The following is a 20,010-nucleotide window of genomic DNA, read 5'->3' as shown; positions in this document are numbered from 1 at the left end:
CCCTTTCCCGCCCCCTCGCTCTCCCCTGCGCCCCGGGTCTCCTCCATTTTGTGCTGCGGCGGCGGCTGCGGCTCTCCCGCCTCGCCTTCTCCCCGCCTCGCCCCGCACGAACGAGTCCAAGCCGCGGCCCATGGCGGAGAGTCACTCACCGGCCGGACTGGCGGAGGCTGCGTCCCTGACTGGGCCTGGCGTCCCCGGTTCGGAGTCGGAAAGCCGGCGGCGGCCGCTGAGCGAGCTGCGCGTGATCGACCTGCGGGCCGAGCTCAGGCAGCGCAACCTGGACAGCGGCGGCAACAAGAGCGTCCTCATGGAGCGCCTGAGGAAGGTGAGGGCGGTGGGGCTGCCTCGGGGTGCGTGGAGCGGCTGCGACCCCGGCCCGGCGGCACCGCTGAGGAAAATGGCGCCAAAGAGCGTTCGGGGCCGTGAGGGGATCGGTGCGAGCGCTCGGCGCCCTGAGGGGATCGGTGCGAGCGCCCGGGGCCCGGCGGGGCTGGGCCGGCCCGGGCTCACCCTGTGACCGCTGCTGCTGTCACCGAGTGTCACCGAGCCCGCTCCGATCCCAGCGCACGGCCCGGGTATTTCCAGCTTCGTGCACCACAGGGTTCTGCTGTTCTCTGAGCTGCTGGATTTACGGTTCTGTGCGCTGTCTGTCGGGATTTTTGCTGCGTTTTTCTGGCAGTTTAGCTGGTAGCCCTTTCACTGTATCCTCATCACACCGCTGAGTGTGTTAATCCCATGAGGAATCCCTTCTCTGATCTCCTTGCTGTGTCTCAGAGCCGAGGTTTTTACCCTGTCAAAAAAACCCGTGTGTCTGTGATCAGTTCCAAATGCTGTTCACTTTCAAGATCTTGGACATGTAAATCGCATTTATACACATCTATCACCCCCAAACTCGTACTTCTATTCAAAAACAACAGCTCTTTTTCTATTTTAGCTAGTCTATCTTAAAACAAGCTGCTTAATAATCTGTTTCTCATCAGAAAGTATTTTTAAGAACTTTAAGAGTTATCAGCAACTCAAGTAAGCCACGTGTAAAGCGGCACGTATATTTAATATTTTGAAGCAACATATAGTTCAATATAATTATAGTTTACATATAACTGAAATATAATTATAGAGGCTTTCCATGGAGCTTATGCTGCAGTTGCTTGCTCTGCACTTGACACAATTCTCCTCATGGTCACAAATACAGAAACACCTGCAATTTACAGTTTCATCTGTAAGATTGATGATAAACAATTCCAAATGGTGTAGGATTGGCCTTTTTTTGCTGACAGTTTTCCCATAACCTTACACCAACATGTCACTGCCTTCTCCCTGCTTGTTGCTTTGCTCTGGTGGTTTTTTGTTTGTGTATCCAAGTTGCTGATTCATGGTTTGGAATTTTTCAGCCTCTGGTGTGCAGCTCTCAAACTCAACAAAAATGTACAAATGAAATTTTTAATGTCTATTTTTATATCTTTCTCTTTTGCCCCTATTAGGCTATTGAGGAGGAAGGAGGGAATCCTGATGAAATTCCAGTGGTTTCAGAAAATATCATGAAGAAAACTCCAAGAAGAACCAACAAAGGTAGTTAGAGAGACTTTTTATTACTAGATTTGGTTTACGTGAAATGTAAATTGGTGAGTTGAGACTCGACTGTTTTGCTAGCTAATTTGTTTTATTTTTATCATTACCTCTGATTTGGAGTGATGGTGCAATTGCTAAAATGCAGGCTAAAATGTGAAATCTTGAATGTCACAACTCTGGGTGAAAGAGATCTTTTAAATCATATTGATTTCCAAGTCTCAGAAAAACACCTGATGTCTGTTACAGCACCTTTAATGTGGGGATGGAAACAGATGAAATATTCTTCTTGGCTTTTTTGAGTTGTAATGTGCTTGTAGTTTTTGAGGAAAATAAAATGCATAAAAGGTCAAACAGCTGCTCAGCTCTGAGTTTGAGGAGTTGCTCATTGGTGCTGAATCTGGTGTGGTGTTTTCAGTAATTTCAGTAATTCATTAATTGGGATAATTCCCATCCAGCTGGTGGGCAGAGCATTGCAGTGAAACCCACAGGTAAAGTGGGGTTATTTCAGTATTTTATGCTGTGTTTTGTTTGGTTGGTTTATTTTTCTTCTCATAAATGTTGAGGTAATAAACTGCTGCAATCTGAGCTGAGCCCAATGTTGTGGGGAGGTCACAGAGCTTGAGCTGCTGCCAGCTGCTGGACTGTGACTTGTTTGTCACTTAGTGGGTGCTCACAAACAGGGCAAAAACTGAAGGAAACACCAACTCTGATAAAAAAGCAAAGCTTGAGGGGTACAATTATAATTTCTGCTCTCATTCTAATGCTGATGTTGTTGTTAGGACGTAGAGCAGATGAAGAAGGAGTGGAGGACAATGGCCTGGAGGAGGATTCTGGAGATGGACAGGTACAGGGGCTGCCTCTGGAGGGGATGCTGGCAGGTGGCTGTCAAGTCACTCTGACTGTGACAATGTCCTTTTTTTCTTTTCACAGGATGATATTGAAGCAAGTTTGGACACCTTGCAGGACATTGACATGATGGATATCAGTGTGTTAGATGAAGCTGAGATTGACAATGGCAATGCAGTAGATTGTGGAGATGATTACAGTGCCCATAACATTCTTGACTCACTGTCTGATAGCAAAGAAAATGCTGATGCAGAAATGAAAGAATTTCCAGATCAGCCTACAGAGTTTGCTGTAGGTAACTTGGAGGCATCCCCACAATTTTCAGAAATTAAAGAAGAACCAAGAGAAATACCAATAGTGATGGTATGCATCTCTTATGTGTGTGGAATCAGGGTTTTCTTTTTTAAATTTATATATTTCTGGGTTAAATAGCAAAATGCTAAAGCTAAAAGAGTACTTGGGAAAAGAGCTAAAGAGTACTTGGGAAAATTTGGAGCTGTAGTGGTCCTTATGGTCATTGCTTTTCTTTTTATATATTTGTAGAAATACATGTCTTAATTTTTAAAATACTTAAATGTTGTTGGTACACATGTGATTGTATTAATAACAGTTTACAGAGCATTTGTTTTTAATCATGCTTTGAACTCTGCTTCACCCTATTAATTATAATGTATATATTATTCCTATTTTCATATTTTTATTTTAGAGAACATGTGAGGCATACAAATAGTGTAGCTTATTTTCTTCTCAACTCAACAGCACCATCCAGGAAATTATATTTAATGTTATTTTTCTGCTAAGATTGGGTCTTGCAGTTATTCAGTTGCTGAAAATGTTATTATGTTGACTTTCTGTGTTTATCTGGCTGTTGACACTGGGCTAGAGGATAATCCCTATCCCCTTGAGATAAATCAAGTGCTTTATCTCCTGAAATGTACAACAGCATTTAAAAAAAGTTCTTTCTGCCCCATTTAATGGGGGAGTATTGCTCTTTGTTGTGTGTCCACATTGACTGTGAGATTCTAAATTTATGTATTTTTTTTCTAAAGCTGCACAAATAAGCTTGGCCTCCTATCCCCAGGCACATCCTTGTCCTACACAAATCAAATGGAAATACTCAGAATAAAAGGGGTTATTTTTGAGTGAGTAAATGTCTTGAAGCCAGGTCAGCTCCCATCAGTGAAGGAAATAATTACCAAGTCCTGTAGAATTTTTGGCTCTTTGTTGTTGGCTTTAAATAACAGGGATAAAAATCAGATTTTGCTGTTGGAATCCCTATGCTTAAAAGATTTTTGTGAGCTGACCATCACCATCATAGTTAGGAGATAATGAGATGTTTTATTTAATTAGTGGGGGTTATCACTCAGTTTTTACCATTATTGGTTGTTTTGGGTGCTGGGTAAGAGCTGTCAGTGCAAATACAAATCTTCATTTTCTCACTCAGGTTTCACTCACAATATTCCTTTATAAATAACAAGCTGTCTCCTGTTTATTTTTTAAAGGTAGAGTTTGAAGATGTTGGGAACAGTTTAGATGCTTCTTCATCAGATTTAACCATAATAAAGGTAAATGGTAGCCAGTTTTTCTTTACAAACAAAAAAAAGCATAAAATAATGCACTATATAATACTGTATGGTGAAACTGTGTGTGTATAGTGGATGCATTCTTCCTCTGCAAAGAATGGGAATTAATGCCTTTGGATTTATTCATAGAAACAAAGATTTCTTCATCAGATCATATATGTGCTTTTATCTGATGTAAATACCAGCTCAATGCCTTCCTTTGTGTTTAACTTCCATTAAAAATGTACATATCCCAGGGTGAGAAGAAAGCTGGAACTGTCTATTCCTGAAATGCTGCCCTTGTTTCCAGATCACTCCTGGTAGGTTAAGAGCACCAGCTCCAGGTGAAGCTGGTGTTTCTGTTGATGCTGTTTTCAGAAAGGAGACTTCAAAACACACAGGGTAGAGAAGGGTAACATGAAGATAATCTTTCCTCTGTGCTGCTTACATTTATTGATTTATTTATCCATGTGAATGTGTACCATGTGTTCAACAGGTGGCTGAATTTGAGAGGTTTTAAAGTTTTCACAGACTTCATAAAGTTTGAGGATGTTAAAAACTCATCTTAAATTTTTCTTCTGAGAAATTTATTTAAATTTCAATGTTTTCAAAGCTGAAATAGGCTCAATTATAGTAATGCTTTCACTAAATACTCTCCTGTAATGGGTTGATAAAAAATGTCATTCAGAATTGCATCTTGCTTATGAAATAATGATATTTCTCCTTTTTAAAATCTTTTTCACTACAGGAACTTGAAGAGTTACCTTTGGAGCCAGGTACTGTTTGTTTTTATGTGGTTACTTGGATTTATTTTTTTAATGAAAAAAAAATTCCTGGGTATTTAAACAGTTTCATTCTTCATTTAGGCTTTTTGCGTCCCTGTTTGGTTTTTTTTGGTTCTTTTTTTTAATGCATTACTGTAGTGTACGTTATTATGGTGGAAAGTCCAGGTCATGCAGGGTCATAGAGATTGGAAACCCAGTCATATCACCAGATCTGTGAATAACCACCCTTGGAAAACTTGTTTAATGCCATGAAATGGTTCCCTAGAACTGTTACTGCAGAGTGAAGTTAAGGAATGAGCCTTAAAGATGTAAAGGTTCTGAAAACAGATCTTGTGATATCACACTGTACAGTGGTTCTGTGAATAAATATAAATACAGGAGTGTAGGCAGTGCAAAGCTCTGGTGCAGAACAGAAATTCAGGAGTGACTGGACTTCAGAAGAAGGAGCACGCTGCCATCAGGAATTTGCTACAGATCCCACTCACTGTCTGGACTGCATGCACACTCAGAACCATCAGAAGATGCCCAGTTCTCATGTTGGACTGTCTCTGCTAAAAGAACTCAACAGAAATTTGGAAAAATTGAACTCTCAGTGCCTTGATACGTTCAGTTAAGCATCTCGGACTCTGGAAGCTAACTAGAGAAGAAACAGAGCTGAACGATTTGCTGAAGAATATGAAGGCTGAGCCTGAAGTTTTTTGTTAAATCTGTGGGGGCATTTTTCTTGGCTGTTGAGGTGCTAGGGCTGATTTGGCAGGGTGTGAGAGAGCAGTTAGCGTGGTAGGCGTAACACTGTGTACACTAGGGTTTTCCAATCTCTGTGTAGCTTAGCAGTTCTCTTGGTGTTAGTGTGGCAGCCATGCCAGTTCCACATTTGTGATTTGCTGTATTTCCCTGGTGATTAAATCTTGTGCCGTTCTATTCCTGTTAAATCCGTAGAAAATGAGAAAATACTCGACATTTTGGGGGAAACTTGTAAATCTGAGCTACTTAACGAAGAACAACCTCCCGAAGCGGAGCGGCCGCGTGCGCAGGAAGCCAGTAACGCGGGGCCAGGCAAGAGGCTGGCTGAGGAAGAGGACGCTCTCGCTGCCGCTCAGCTGGAGGAAGATGCTTTAGCTTTGGACAGCAAATCGGCCCAAGCTTTGGCAAGGAAGGAAGCAAAGCGTTTAGTGGTAGCAAAAGGGGAGACAAGTGAACAGAGCCCCGAGGAAGAGGCCCCGGACTCTGAAGGTGTAGTGGTAGAGACCCTAAGCGATCAGAGTAGCAAACGCTCCCAAGGCCTGGAAGCCTCTAGTGGGGAGGCAGCGGTGAAAGGCGCAGGTGCCGAAGCCAGAGATAGCAAAGAAGATGGCAAGAGAGCAGAAGACAAAGCTAATTCAGAGGAATCTTCCCCTGCCACTAAAGAGTCCTCAGCCAGTGAGGGCGGTGATCAGAAAAAGAGGTTTGTTTTTTCTCCGTTCTAGACCAGATGCTATCTTTTATCATTGGTCCTTAAGTGATGCGAATAAGCTGTTTCCTTCAATTGGCCTCCGAGACTGATGAAATTGTAGCCTATTCCTAAAGGTCTCTTTTATTTCTCCATGTGTAGATATATTTTTTTTTCCTAAAGAACAGTGGGTTTGATTTCTTGTCCTTCCTCAACCTTCAAAGGTTGTTTTCCCCAAATTACTCTTATTTCTGTCATCTAATGTGCTGGTTTGAAAGGTTGTTTTCCCCAAATTACTCTTATTTCTGTCATCTAATGTGCTGGTGTGGCCAGGAAGAAGTGGGAAACAGAATTGTCCGTTTAGGGGTACAAATCCCTATTTCCTGTCACTCTTCTAGAAAATTGCCAGTAATAGTGTTTATTTTGGAACTAATTTACTGGTAGGTATCCAGTTTTAGTTGTGCTGTCTAGAATTAATGGTCTTTTTGTATATGATCTCTTGAGTAATGTGGTGTTTTGTCTTTAGCCCTGTTGAAGACAAAGATACAAAGGCAGTCACAAAAGATGAGAAAGGTAGGTGCATGTTTGAGGATGCAAGATTTTTTGGGTTTTTTATTTTCAAATGATCTGGAATAAAAAAGAGGACTGTTAATTCAGTGAACCCTCAATGCAGTTGTATCATAGTCCTTCAAAATATAACTAAAATATCAGTTCTTTGTAACTTCTGTAACATTATTAACAAACAGAGTTGAGATTTGTTTTAAATAAGTTTTTTTTTGTGAGTTAACATTTGATACTTTGTAATTCTCCTTAAAGTAATTGAAGTGCAGGAAGAAAATCTGTAGCTACAAACTCTTAGGCTGTTCAAATGTACATTTACTATGGAGAGTTTTATGAAGGAAAATTGTGGAGGAGTTAGGACTCTGAATTTTGCACTGCTGCATTTGTGTTTCACATGGTCTTTTATGTTTTTTGTACCCCAGGCCGTGTGGGGAGTGGTTCTGGCAGAAATTTGTGGGTTAGTGGACTTTCCTCCTCTACTAGAGCTACAGATTTGAAGAACCTTTTCAGCAAGTATGGAAAGGTATGTAGTGGATGTATAAATGAACAAACCATTCTGTCAGTTTAAAATGCTGACCTTAAATTTCACTCTTATTTTCCCCCATGAGTACAGGGCAGGCTGAGTTCTTAACTTTGTGTTCTTTTGAAACTCCATATCTGAAAGCAGCACAGTTCAATAAAGAAGATTGCAATGGAGGGGTGGGAGCAGAGATGGAATTTGCAGAGAATATCTGTGCAGATACCTGTGAGAATGAGGCAATTCTTGACAGGAGAGAGTGGTAGATCATCATGTAATAGTCTAATTGAGTATCCAGGAATTAATGCTGTTTTAAAATATTCCATTTCAAGGGGTATTCTCTGGAGAAACCCAGTCTTTGAGGACAGGCTCCCACTTGTTTTGCAGTGCCTGCTGGCATACAAGAGCAGAAGTTGTGGAAGGGAACTCTGTGTGACCACGTCCCCTTCTCCCAAATACTTTTCTGAATGTAATATTAAATGTTTGTCACTCACTAACTGCCACTGCCTGTCAGAGATTGTTATCTGTGGGTACAGATGTCCTATAAGGAAAGGGAAAGTGGTAGTAATTTTTATTCAATTTTATATTGTTTTTTACAATCTCACTCTCCCTTCTTTGTATAAATCTGCCTTAAGCTACTGCCCTGCTCAGCAACTTGAAGATGAATTTTCTGAGCTGCATTATTGAAGGGGGCATTGATTGAACTAAATGGCTTTTAAAAGTCCTTTCCCATCCAAACTGTTCTATGAAATGATCATTAAGTTAGAATTTATTTAGTGACAGACCTGCAAACACAGAATATTTTGGTTTTTCCCAAAGGTGGTTGGTGCAAAAGTGGTGACAAACGCTCGCAGCCCTGGCGCTCGCTGCTATGGCTTTGTGACAATGTCAACATCTGAGGAGGCCACCAAGTGCATTAATCACCTCCACAGAACAGAGCTGCATGGTAAAATGATTTCTGTGGAAAAGGTAAGTGGCAGCTATTTCATGACATTGTAAGAAAATAAAATCATGCAGTTTTAATCTCTGTCTCTGACTATGGAATTCTTTCTGGCTGAATTTCTAGGCAAAAAATGAACCAGCAGGAAAAAAGCCTTCTGACAAAAAGGAAGGTGAAACAAGGAAGGAAAAAGACAGGCACCATTCTGCAGAGTCCAAATCTGAGAAGTAAAGTGTTGTTTTGTGTTTTATGATACTTAAAGACCACTTATTTCAAATATAACCAGGTGACCAAGTTGAACAGTAGCTGTAATAAGTCTTGGTTTAATGTTTTATCCTGCATTTGAAGTAGGAATAATGCTTGGAAAGTTGATGTTTTACAGTAGTAAGGGCATCTTAACTGGTTCTCTGTTCAGAAATAAAAAGCTCTTTAGTGTCAGTATAAAAACTTGTTAGCTATATTAGGAGATACTAAATCAAATTATTTATAGATAAAAACCATTATTTTTACCAGTCGTTTGTCCTCTGATCTGACTCTGTCTTGGACTCTTCTTCTAATTGACAAATATTTCTAGGATTTTGTCTTTCTGGTAGACTGACTGTGTGGTTTGTGAGTGATACTTCCAACATTGGTTTTTCAAGTGGTTTGTTGCTTTTGAAAGAGGCATTTTGCTTTCCTGCTTTTTGTAGATCTGTTGGTATTAAGAAGGAGGAGAAGATTGACAAAAAAGAGGATGCTAAGAAGTCAGAAAAAGATGAAAAAGAAGGAAAAGAAAAGGATGAACAAAAGACTGGATCTTCTGATAGATCCAGGGCGAGCAAATCAGGTGATGCCGGCTGTCTTTCAGAAATGTTTTCAAGGATACTTGTACATTATTAGATGTGATTGATAATTCAGTAAAAAGGAGCTTGCTTAGTAAAACTGGCACAAACATCAGAAAACACCTTGAAAATTTTTACTTCAATTTCTAATAACTTAAAACGGTTTCCATAATTCTTACGGAATTGTCACTGGGTTTAGACCTGACACTATGTGTGGTTTTTGTACTTTTTTGAGCTTTTTTTTTTAAGCTGTGATTAAAGATGTATTTTGTGGACAGAAGAATTAAGTTAAATTTGTGTTCTTTTAGCTGTTATCCCTGCCAGAAAATACTGCTGTAATTTTGTGATAAATTTACTACTCCCATCCTCATGTTAGCCAAATCTTGGCAAGCTATTTAAATCATGAATAAGTTCCATAAGTTATTAAAGACCTCATTAAAATAACTTTTTACTATTTATTATCTTCACAGTTTTGAATCTTGAAAGAATTGTTGAATGTCTTTTGTACCATTTATTTTTGGCTCTGTTTTGTTTTCTAGCAAGTCGAGGAACAGAGAGGACAGTGGTAATGGATAAATCTAAAGGAGAGCCAGTTATTAGTGTGAAAACTTCTGCATCAAAAGAAAGGGTAAGGCCAACTTCCAGAGAACCTTTTGTGTAAAAATAGGTGTCAAATAGATTTATGTGCTCAGAGATGAAGGGGTACAATTTGGTACAATTATACTTTTGGAAAAGCATCAGGATTTTAATGATGTGGCAGTGGGGAAATGCTTCTGTTTCACCTGTTTTATACTTTTCTACGGCTGACCTAGTGGAAGAAGTGGAGTTGCAGTATGGAAATGGTGTTAGGATGATGTGTTTCCCTGAGTATGGGATGTTATTGTGCAAGTCGGGTTGTGTTCCTCTAGTATTTATTTGTAATATTTAGAAGTTCTGCTCAAATTTGGGGTACTTTTCCCTGGAATTCCACTGTTGTTTTTTACCTCTGGGGAAGGCATGGCAGCCTGTTTTGTTCAGCTTGACATAGTGTAGGTGTTTGCCTAGGAAATGCACTGTGTTCTGCTCATGCCTTGTTCTGATTCATCACAGAGCACAAAGAGCCAGGACCGCAAATCGGAGAGCAAGGAAAAGCAGGATATTTTATCCTTTGATAAAATCAAGGAGCAGCGAGAGCGGGAACGGCAGAGGCAGAGGGAGAGAGAAATCAGGGAGACGGAGAGGCGCCGGTGAGTTCCCAGCACCTCTGACCTTTAAATGGCATTTTTTACCTCTTACCTGTACCTTTAACTCCCTTACCTCTCTGTGTTTTTGTTCAAAGCAGTACTGTGCTGACCCTCCAGCAGTGATATCTCAGATTGATTTCATACTAATTACTGCTAGAACAGACATAATGCCAAGTGATGGAGGATTTTACTGCTGAAATCAATGTTCTCATCAGACTTCCATGGGTGCTTTCAGGCTTTGTCTTCCACTTGACTGGATTTGAATTTTCTTGATTTTTTTCCCCAGAAGCTTTTAAATATTTGTTGTAGATCAGATTTCTGTCTTAGGACTTGCTGTACTCTCTGAAAGCTTTTTCAGACCTGACTATCTACTTAAGTAGATATCTTAAATAGATACTTAAGATAGGTGCTTTCAGGCTTTGTCCTCCACTTGACTAGATTTGAATTTCCTTGGTTTTTCCCCAGAAGCTTGTAAATACTTTTTGTACATCAGATTTCTGTCTTAGGACTTGCTATACTCTCTGAAAGCTTTTTCAGACCTGACTATCTACTTAAGTAGATAGTACTACTATCTACTATTAGTATCTAAGAGTAGATACTATGTTACTTATGCAGAATTTTTCACCTTTGCATCTGTCATTTTTATGGAGTTTTTTATTTTCCCCTAAGCTGTTACTTAATTGGCAAGAAGGGGGAGAACATAGAAACTTCTTAAAAAAAAAAAAAGGCAAAACCAAACAAGAAACACAACCAAAAACAAAGAAGCAGTAAAGCTTGGACTGAAGAATCTCAATTAAAAACTAAATATCTCTTTTAAATCAGAGAGAGAGAGAGGCGAGACCGGGAGCAGCGCCTCGCAGCCATCCACGAGCGCGATGAGAGACAGAGGCTGCAGAGGGAGCGGGAGCGGCTGGAATTCCAACGGCAGCGCCTGGACAGAGAGCGCCTGGAGAGGGAGAGGCTGGAGAGGGAGAGGATGCACATAGAGCAGGAGAGGAGGAGGGAGCAGGAGAGAATCCAGAGGGAGAGGGAGGAGCTGCGGCGGCAGCAGGAGCAGCTGCGCTACGAGCAGGAGCGGAGATCTGCCATGAGGAGGCCTTATGATCCTGACAGCAGGTGAGGAGCAGGGCAGTGGGACTCCAAACTCCTCAGCCACATCCCCTTGGGAGCCTGTGGGAATGGGGAGCACTCTGGATAAAGCAGTCATGGGAGCTCACAGCTGAAAGACTCTAGGTGCTGCTTCTAGCACTAATAACAATTTGAAGAAGAGCAAATATCACACTTGTCCACTTGTAAGCCTTGTTTGGGTCTACTCTTCTTTCCCAAAGAGGGATGACCAAGAGTAGTAACAACATAGAGTTGTTACTTCTTTGAGTAATAGAGAGTAGAATAGTAATAATAGAGTAATGGAGTTGTAATAATAGAGGAGGAGTAGTAGTAGAGTAGTAATAATAGAATTAATAGAGTAGTAGAGCTGTAATAATAAGAGTAGTAGTAGTAAAGTCATAATAATAGGGTTAATAGAATAGTAGAGTTGTGCTAATGGAGTAGTAGTAGTAGAGTAGTATAATTAGAGTTAATAGAATAGTAGAGTTGTTTGTATCAGCTGTAAATGGTAAGGGAAAAGATACTCATTCTCTTCTCACATCACCACATACTGAAATTAAGCTATTTTTTGCAAACCAAATTTTCTCTGAAACTGAAATGCGAATCCTGCTTAACACACATAGATTTTTAATTCCTGGGTTGGATGAGGTTTGAGAGAGCAGGAAAGGGGAGGTGTTTCTGGGGCTGCTGCTGATGTGAGCCCTGTGTGCAGGAGGGATGACCCCTACTGGCCCGAGGCCAAGCGCCTGGCGCTGGATGACCGCTACCACTCAGACTTCGGCCGCCAGGATCGCTTCCACGACTTCGACCACCGCGACCGCGGCCGCTACCAGGAGCACTGCTTGGACAGGTGGGCAAGGCACTGCCTCTTCTTCTCCTTCCTGTGCCTTCAGGGAAATTTGGTGCCTTGTTGTGGCTTGATTTGGTGTCAGCAGAGTAAAAGGAATCACTCCTGTGCATTTCTCGTGTCTGATTTCACACGTGCTTGCAATCCTTTGTTTCCGTGGGTTAGGGACTATGGAAAGAAGGCGATCCATGTGGCAGGGAGGAGTGATGAGGAGGACTCCATCTTATCAGAAGGCTAATTAATTACTTTATTATACTATATTATTCTCTTACATTACATCTAAACTGGATCTGCCAAGCACTCAACTGCCCAGATTTTGGTGACTGTCAGCCCCCAGCCCCGACACACACACACACCTGGCCCTGACAGGCCAAGGAACCAAACCACCATCACTTTGGCTAAACAGTCTGCATATTGCATTGTACTTTGGCACAACACAGGCACAGCAAATAAGATTAGAATTGGTTTTTCTTTCTCTGAGGTTCAGAGAATGTGAATCTCAGAAATAGTCTTAGGAAGACTTGTGTCTTGCTTTTCTCTGTGAAAAGAAATGTGGCTACAAGGGATGTAGAAAGAGGCTGCATAAAGATTATAAGCCAAGTCTTAATGTAGTCTGCTATGATGCTGATGGAAATACAACAGCTTCTCCAAAGTCTATGGAGGTCTGCTGTATGAAGATTTAGCTCTTTCCTTTTGCTTTAAAACTTTCCCTATTTTCATCTTTACAGCCTGGCTAATGCAGGTTTTTGGCATCACAGAATGGAAAATATTTTCTGCATGGTGCCATTGCGATTTCTGTTTGCTCTCAAGGGATCTCTGGTGAAAACTGTGCTGTTTGTTTTTGCTTGTAACTCCTTTCTGACACTGGCAGATTCACTCAGTGTTCTCCCTTGGTGTCACTGAGTACCTGGCCATCCTCAGTGGTGTGGTTTTTACCCATATTACAGTGATAGGTGTTAGTTTGATCTCTTTTTATGCTATGAAATAAAAACTCTTTTGAGTTATCTTGCCACTGAACATTAGCATCCAGATTTACAGCCTAATGAAGATTAACTTTTCATGTGTTGTTTCATGCAGACCCTGGTATTAGAATAACAGTGTTGATTTAACTGAAACTTTTCATTTTTTTTCCAGGAGAGACTGTGCAAGGGGAATTCCAGATCGAGATGGGCAGGTATGTTACAACCAAATTACTGCTTCAGTTAAAAACCAAAACAAGCTGGCCCCAGAGCAGAAAGGACACAGTGTGCACACAACACAAACACAATCCTTTCAGCTGAGATACTTAAGCAGAACTAATTTTGTGTGCTAATGAGCATAAAATAAATTATTAGGTCACCTGCTTGCTGGGGTGGTAGCCTGAGATACAGGCAAGGGGAAACCTCTGAGTGATGGGAGCATCTTTTCAGGCTGATGTGTGGCAGTAAAAGCTTTTTGATTGACCATCTAGGTGTTAAGAGAGAGCTGCTGTACTTATTTAGCTTGCAGTGGATGCCTTCTCTTACATTTATCTAAATGAAACAAGGCTGTAAAAGGACAGGTGTGAAAATCAATGCCACAATGGGATTCAAAACCTTTCATTTCTGAAGAGAGGTAGGAAGTGAGCAGATATTCAATATAAAAATTTAAAACCTGAAGCCAAGAACATAAACCTTAAAAAACCTTAGCAAACAAAAAGGACCTCTCCCACCAGGGAAAAATAAACACCTGGAGTGAGCCATGCCCTACAGCAGAACCTTGAAAAAATGAGACAGCTATAAATTTTTTACCAAAAAGCCAAATTTTTGTAATCCTAGAATGTTGGGAAGGATGAAAGTTTGACAAGTAGATCTCACAGATACATATACTTAGCAGAAAGATTTTTAAATGTAGAGTCTGATGAAGGAATAGAGATGGAAGCAAGTTTTGATATAGAAGAAAAGAATTGCTGAGCCAGTCTTACTGGATAACCAAGGAGGCAAAGGGTGTGTTAGGTAGAAGAGGATTTTATGGCTTAGAGCAAAGAATAAACCCACCTCAAAGATGTTTTTACCAAGCAGGAAGATAGCACAGGCAAACAAGTCAGCAAAGTTGCAAGTAGAAAAAAACTCTCAGACTTATCCACTGCAAGAAAACTGAAAATCAACTTCTAGCTTAAACTGTAATGTACTGACTTTTAGTGCTTGGAGAATAGTAACATGAATATGGTAATTATAGTCATTATGATAAGCTATAAATAAAAGTTAAGGTATAGATTGGTTCTACTGTATTAAGATGCTCAGCAAAGAAAAGTATAGAATGCAATATAACCAAAACCAAAGGGTCTCCAGGCCTGCCTGGGGCTGACAGCTGTAGGCACAGCTCTGTTGCCCACAACCCTGGACTGCTGGAACATCTTAGATACAATAAACTGCATTTTGGAGAGCTGCCTGGAGTCCCACATCCCTCATTTCAGCTCTTAGAGTGGTGCCCAACGTGTGGCACCATTAGTAAGAGGTCGAATGAGGGATGTGGGACACCAGGCCTGCCTGCAGCTGGAGCTGACAGATGTAGGCACAGGTTCTGCCACCCACAATCCTGGACTGCTGTGATGTCTTGGATGTATTAAACTGCATTTTGAAGAGCTGCCTGGAGTCCCATATCTCTCATTTAGGCTCTTACAGTGGCACCCAAATGGGGTGCCATTAATAAGAAGGATTAGTAAGAGCCTGAATGAGGAATGCAGGTCTGCAGGCCTGGCTGCAGCTGGAGCTGACAGCTGTAGGCACAAGCTCTGTCACCCATGACCCGTATAATAAACTGCATTTTGAAGAGCTGCCTGGAGTCCCACATCCCTCATTTAGGCTTCAACAGTGGCACCCAACGTGAGGCACCATCAGTAAGAGCCTGAATGAGGGATGTGGATCTCCAGGCATGGCTGCAGCTGGAGCTGACAGCTGTAGGCACAGGCTCTGTCACCCATGACCCTGTAATGTCTTATATGTAATAAACTGCATGTTGGAGAGCTGCCTGGAGTCCCACATCTCTGATTTAGGCTCTTACAGTGGCGCCCAATGTGGGGCACCATTAGCAAGAGCCTGAATGAGGGATGTGGGACTCCAGGCCTGCCTGCAGCTGGAGCTGACAGATGTGGGCACAGCTCTGTCACCCACAGTCCTGCATTGCTGTAACATCTTGGATACAATAAACTGCATTTTGAAGAGCCCCTGGAGTCCCACATCTCTCATTTAGGCTCTTACAGTGGCGCCCAACGTGCGGTGCCATCAAAAAGAGCCTTAATGAGGAATGCGGGTCTCCAGGCCTGGCTGCAGCTGGGGCTGACAGCTGCAGGCACAGCTCTGTCAACCACAACCCTGGACTTCTGTGATGTCTTGCATGCATTTTGAAGAGCCACCTAGAGTCCCACATGCCTCACTTAGGCTCTTACACTAGCAGAAAGCCTGTGTTGGTGTTTGTGACCGTGTCCTGCTTGCCTTGCAGCACTACCCCGACGAGCGGCACGGGGGCCCCGAGCGGCACTCCCGGGACAGCTGGGGGGGCTACGGCTCCGACAGGAGGATGAGTGAGGGAAGAGGGATCCCCCCACAGACCCGGTTAGTGCCTCCCACAGCAGGGAAGTGATTGGGGTTCTTCACATCTCCTCAGTGAGCCTTTGGAGGGTGACAGCAGAAGGAGCTTGACAAGTGTAAATCCTCTCTCCAGATCTTTGAGCATCTGCAGGAGCAGGGAATTGCCATGTGAAGCTCTGTAGTGAGTAAAGAGCTGCTCAGTTAGCTCAGCTCCTGACTGTGCTTCTCCTGTAAATAACTTTCATTTCTACAGATGAGATTCGCTCTGTTTCTACAGTAAGGGCTACACAACTCTCATTCATGACCAGTGGTCAGGTTTTAAAGGAAATTGAGTGAGAAGTCTCTGCAGTGGTGGGGGTAGAGAACTTGGACTCACCTGAATTGCAGTGGTTTCTCTTTAAACCAGTGAATCAAGCTGGGCAGTGAATTCCAGCTGCATGACTTTCAGACAGAGGAGTGGCAGCCAATGAATTGATCCATTCCTGAGTATTTCAGTCCATTGCAATATCCATGATGTCTCTGGATGAAAAAAGCCCAGTTTTGTTGTGTGAAGGATGCTGTTCAGCAAGTGTCTGTCATTGTTTCTCTTTGAGTGGTTGGGTGGCTACAGCTCTAGCTTGATTAACCATTTAACACACTTTGGCATGGGGTATGGTGTTTGGCTTTACCCTGTGCTGCTCAGTGGGTAGGGGACATACCTAGAAGATGTTCTTTTATTTTTTTAAGAGATGGACGTGACTGGGGAGATCATGGTCGAAAGTTAGAGGGGCATCAAGATCGTACATGGCAGGGAAATGTGGATGGAGGAGTGATGGGACGGGATCATGAGAGATGGCAAGGTACACTTGCTGCTTACCAGTGTGATTGTGGTTCTTTTCTGTGAATTACTGCTGCTGAACCTTCTAGTGGTAGTTGAATTACTGAGAAATCAAATGAAATTCTGGGAACAAGGTGACATTTGTATTAGGGAAACACAAAAACTTGTCTTTTTCTTTTTTCTTTTTTTTTTTCCCTTTTTTTTCTCCTTTTGAATTAGGTGGTGATAGAAGCATGCCTGGTCAGTCAGGACCAGGCCATGGGATGACTCGAGGAGGGACATCAGGGTAAGAACTTCTATCAGAATGTTTATAATGCTTTTATAATACTTTGATCTGTATAAGCAAGGGGGAAAAAACCCCAACAAATTAAAGAAACACCTTTCAGAGTGTAGGAATGTGCCCCCTGTTGATGGAGTGACTAAATTATTCTTTGTCTGCTTAAAAAGTCAAAAAGGTCACAAGTTTCTCTCCATGATTATAGAAATCTGATCAATCACTTTATTGTACTAATACTAAATTCTCTTCAGAAAAACCCATCACCCTTGCCACACAGTGCAACACAGCTTTGACCTAATTGGTCAATCCCTCCAAACACCATCCAGAATCCAATTAAGAAATCACTTTTTGCTCAACAAATCTCCTTAACCAATTCCACATATGCACAACATATGTGCAGCAAGTGATAAAAATTGTTTCTCATTTTCTCTGAGCTTTCTCAGGAAAACCCTCCAAACACCATCCCCAGAGTCCAGTTAAGAAATCACCCTTTGCTAAACAAATCTCCTTAACTGGACACTGGGGATGGTGTTTGGAGGGTGTTCCTGGGGATCCGTGAGAAAGCTCAGAGAAAATGAGGAACAATTCTTACCTTCATTTGCTGCACCTGTTGTTGTGCACATGTGGAATGGGTTAAGGGGATTTATTTAGCAAAGGGTGATTTCTTAACACATTCCATATGTGCACAACAACAGATGCAGCAAGATAAGAATATTCTCATTTTCCCTGAGCTTTCTCACAGCTTCCCAGGAACACCCTCCAAATACCATCACCAGAGTCCAGTTAAGGAGATTTGTTTAGCAAAGGGTGATTTCTTAACACCCTTTTCTTAATCACCCTCTGATTTCTTCATCATCTTTGCTAAACAAATCTCCATAATCCATTCCACATGTGTCCAATGTGTCCATACAACTTTGAGCTAAATGGTCAGTCCATCCAAACACCATCGAGCATCCAATTAAGAAATCACCCTTTGCTGAAAAAAATCTCCATAACCCATTCCACATGTGCACCAAGATAAGATTTCTCATTTTCTCTGAGCTTTCTCAGCTCCCCAGGAGCGCCCTGGCAGGGAGCTCTGTCTGTCTGTCTGTGTGTCTGTCTGTTCAGTGATGCCCTGGCAGCGAGCTGTGTCTCTGTCTGTTCCCAGGTGTGTGATGCCCTGGCAGGGAGCTGTCTGTCTGTCTGTCTGTTCAGTGCTGCCCTGGCAGTGAGCTCTGTCTGTCTGTCTGTCTGTTCAGAGGTGTGTGATGTCCTGGCAGGGAACTGTGTCTGTCTGTCTGTCTGTTCAGTGCTGCCCTGGCAGGGAGCTCTGTCTGTCTGTCTGTTCAGAGGTGTGTGCTGCCCCAGCAGGGAGCTGTGTCTGTCCGTCTGTGTGTGTGTCTGTCTGCTCAGCGCTGCCCCTGCTGTCGTTGCAGGCGCGGAGCTTTCTCCAGGAGCCTTTGTCTGTCTGTCTGTCTGTCTGTCTGTCTGTTCAGTGATGCCCTGGCAGGGAGCTCTGTCAGTCTGTCTGTTCAGAGGTGTGTGATGCCCTGGCAGGGAGCTCTGTCTGTCAGTCTGTTCAGTGCTGCCCTGCTGTCGTTGCAGGCGCGGAGCTTTCTCCGAGAGCCTCTGTCTGTCTGTGTGTCTGTGTGTCTGTCTGTGTGTCTGTCTGTCTGTGTGTCTGTCCAGTGATGCCCTGGCAGGGAGCTCTCTCTGTGTGTCTGTCAGTCTGTCTGTCAGTCTGCTCAGCGCTGCCCCGCTGTCGTTGCAGGCGCGGAGCTTTCTCCGGGGGCCAGGGCCCGGCCGTGCAGGGCCAGGCTGTGCCCGGGGCGTTTGCAGGCGCCCAGAGGAGCCCCAGGCTGGGTGAGCCGCGCTTCAGCCGCCGCTACTGACGCCTCCCGTGCCCCGGGGGGGTTTAATGCCACCTGACCGTGGCTGGGAGTTTTGTTAACCCAGGGTCACCTTGAGGTTGTGATTCTAAACATGCCAGACTGCTGCTGCGCTGTAGCCAAATCCTGTGTCAACTTTGGTTTGGGGTTGGTTTGGTTTGGTTTTATTTTTTGTTTGTTTGTTTGTAATGAACGTGGTGTTGGTCAGACATCGCTTTTAAGTTTCTGTAAGTGAAACATTCCATTTTTCAGAAATAATAAAATTGGTTTATGGCTACTGGTTTTTTTTGGTTTTGGAGTCTTTGTCTCTTTAATGACTTTGAAACCTCTCACAAGGTCCACAATCTGCTTTTAGCAATGTGAGCTTTGAAGAGAACTGATAGATCTGGGGCTTGGCAGACTCTGCCTGTCTTTAATTATTTCCTTTCTGCCATTAAGTTTAAATATTCTTTCTGCATTTCCATTTTAGTTTTCTGTCATTACAGGAGTAGAAAGTGGAGGAGGAAGGAGAGCTGGGAGAAAGGGGGAAGGAGAGAGAGGAGGAAGAAGAAGGAAGGAGGCCTGAAAAGTAGGATTGAGTTCAGTCTAGGGCTCAGTGCTCACCTTGTTCACCTCCCTCTGATGCTGATAGCCTGCTCTGTTCATGCTTTGCACCTTCAGCATAAAACCCTAAAAGCCAAACATGAGAATGCTTGAGAATTCAATGAGAATTTCTTCCATCCACCTCTGGCTTCCTGTCCCTATGTTTTAATTCCTTGCTTGAAAATTTCTTATTAATACACATACTGAAAAATAATATTAATTGATATAATAACTGAGGGTTTTTCCAAATAACCCTGTTCATCTGTATAATACACAGAAATTTTAGAAGGTAAGGAATTCTGAGTACAGATACATATAGCTCTTGAACATACAAATATAACTTTTATATATATATATATGTAAAAATTAAGCATGCAGACCTTGAAATTGTAAGAAAATCGCTTCTATGAGGAGGAAATCGAGGTTTCTGTGTTTATTTTTTCCTCTAACAAACTGAAGTCTGGGATTTTGGTTCTATTTCAGTCGCTGCTGTCGCCGCCTGGCGGTGACCGGGAGGAACTGCAGCGTCCTGAGGGCTCGCTCGCTGCGCCGCCTTGTGGATAAAGGTGGAACTGCAGGGCAGGAACGGGGGTGACACCGGGGACTCGCTGGTGGCACTGGCACAGTGACATCAGGGATTCACTGCTGTCTCTAGCACAGTGATATTGGGGAATTGCTGCTGTCCCCAGCACAGTGACACCAGGGACT

The 20,010-nt window shown here is 42.7% G+C and overlaps 1 protein-coding gene and 1 long non-coding RNA gene across 10 annotated transcripts; one reads left to right on the top strand and one right to left on the bottom strand.

The window, feature by feature from the left end:
- Positions 1-14: 14 nt before the first annotated feature.
- LOC128947071 (scaffold attachment factor B1-like) lies at positions 15-19,002 on the top strand. 9 transcript variants are annotated; one of them, XM_054291176.1, is made up of 23 exons: positions 15-325; positions 1,482-1,569; positions 2,349-2,413; positions 2,500-2,778; positions 3,918-3,980; positions 4,726-4,753; positions 5,702-6,206; positions 6,718-6,764; positions 7,175-7,275; positions 8,089-8,238; positions 8,336-8,436; positions 8,899-9,035; positions 9,570-9,658; positions 10,120-10,256; positions 11,076-11,369; positions 12,073-12,210; positions 13,342-13,381; positions 15,667-15,779; positions 16,482-16,594; positions 16,792-16,858; positions 18,268-18,305; positions 18,393-18,506; positions 18,539-19,002. In XM_054291176.1, exons 1-23 carry the CDS (start codon positions 131-133, stop codon positions 18,721-18,723), a joined length of 3,087 nt encoding a protein of 1,028 aa, XP_054147151.1. In that variant the 5' UTR covers positions 15-130; the 3' UTR covers positions 18,724-19,002. The 9 variants fall into 9 exon arrangements, 7 of the variants coding, with proteins under 7 accessions (XP_054147151.1, XP_054147155.1, XP_054147154.1 ...); XM_054291180.1 differs by having other exon boundaries at positions 18,393-18,519; positions 18,572-19,002; XM_054291179.1 differs by having other exon boundaries at positions 18,268-18,309.
- LOC128947099 (uncharacterized) lies at positions 6,396-6,682 on the bottom strand. Its single transcript, XR_008484022.1, has 2 exons — positions 6,489-6,682; positions 6,396-6,433 (listed from the first exon to the last, which is right to left on the bottom strand). It is a non-coding gene; the product is annotated as an uncharacterized LOC128947099 (long non-coding RNA).
- Positions 19,003-20,010: the final 1,008 nt, after the last annotated feature.

The sequence above is a fragment of the Melozone crissalis genome, unplaced genomic scaffold (assembly GCF_028551555.1).
Source record: "Melozone crissalis strain CALT ecotype California unplaced genomic scaffold, PUWL_Pcris_2 ptg000088l_1, whole genome shotgun sequence".
Classification (NCBI taxonomy): domain Eukaryota; kingdom Metazoa; phylum Chordata; class Aves; order Passeriformes; family Passerellidae; genus Melozone; species Melozone crissalis.
Note: the sequence above shows the minus strand (reverse complement) of the source record. Positions and strands in the feature narration are given on the sequence as shown.

Coding starts and splice junctions, on each gene's coding strand:
- LOC128947071 (XM_054291174.1), top strand. CDS start 131: ATGGCGGAGAGTCACTCACCGGCCGGACTGGCGGAGGCTGCGTCCCTG. Junction 9,036..9,569: donor ATCCAGGGCGAGCAAATCAG/GTGATGCCGGCT, acceptor TTTGTTTTCTAG/CAAGTCGAGGAACAGAGAGG. Junction 13,382..15,666: donor TTCCAGATCGAGATGGGCAG/GTATGTTACAAC, acceptor CTTGCCTTGCAG/CACTACCCCGACGAGCGGCA.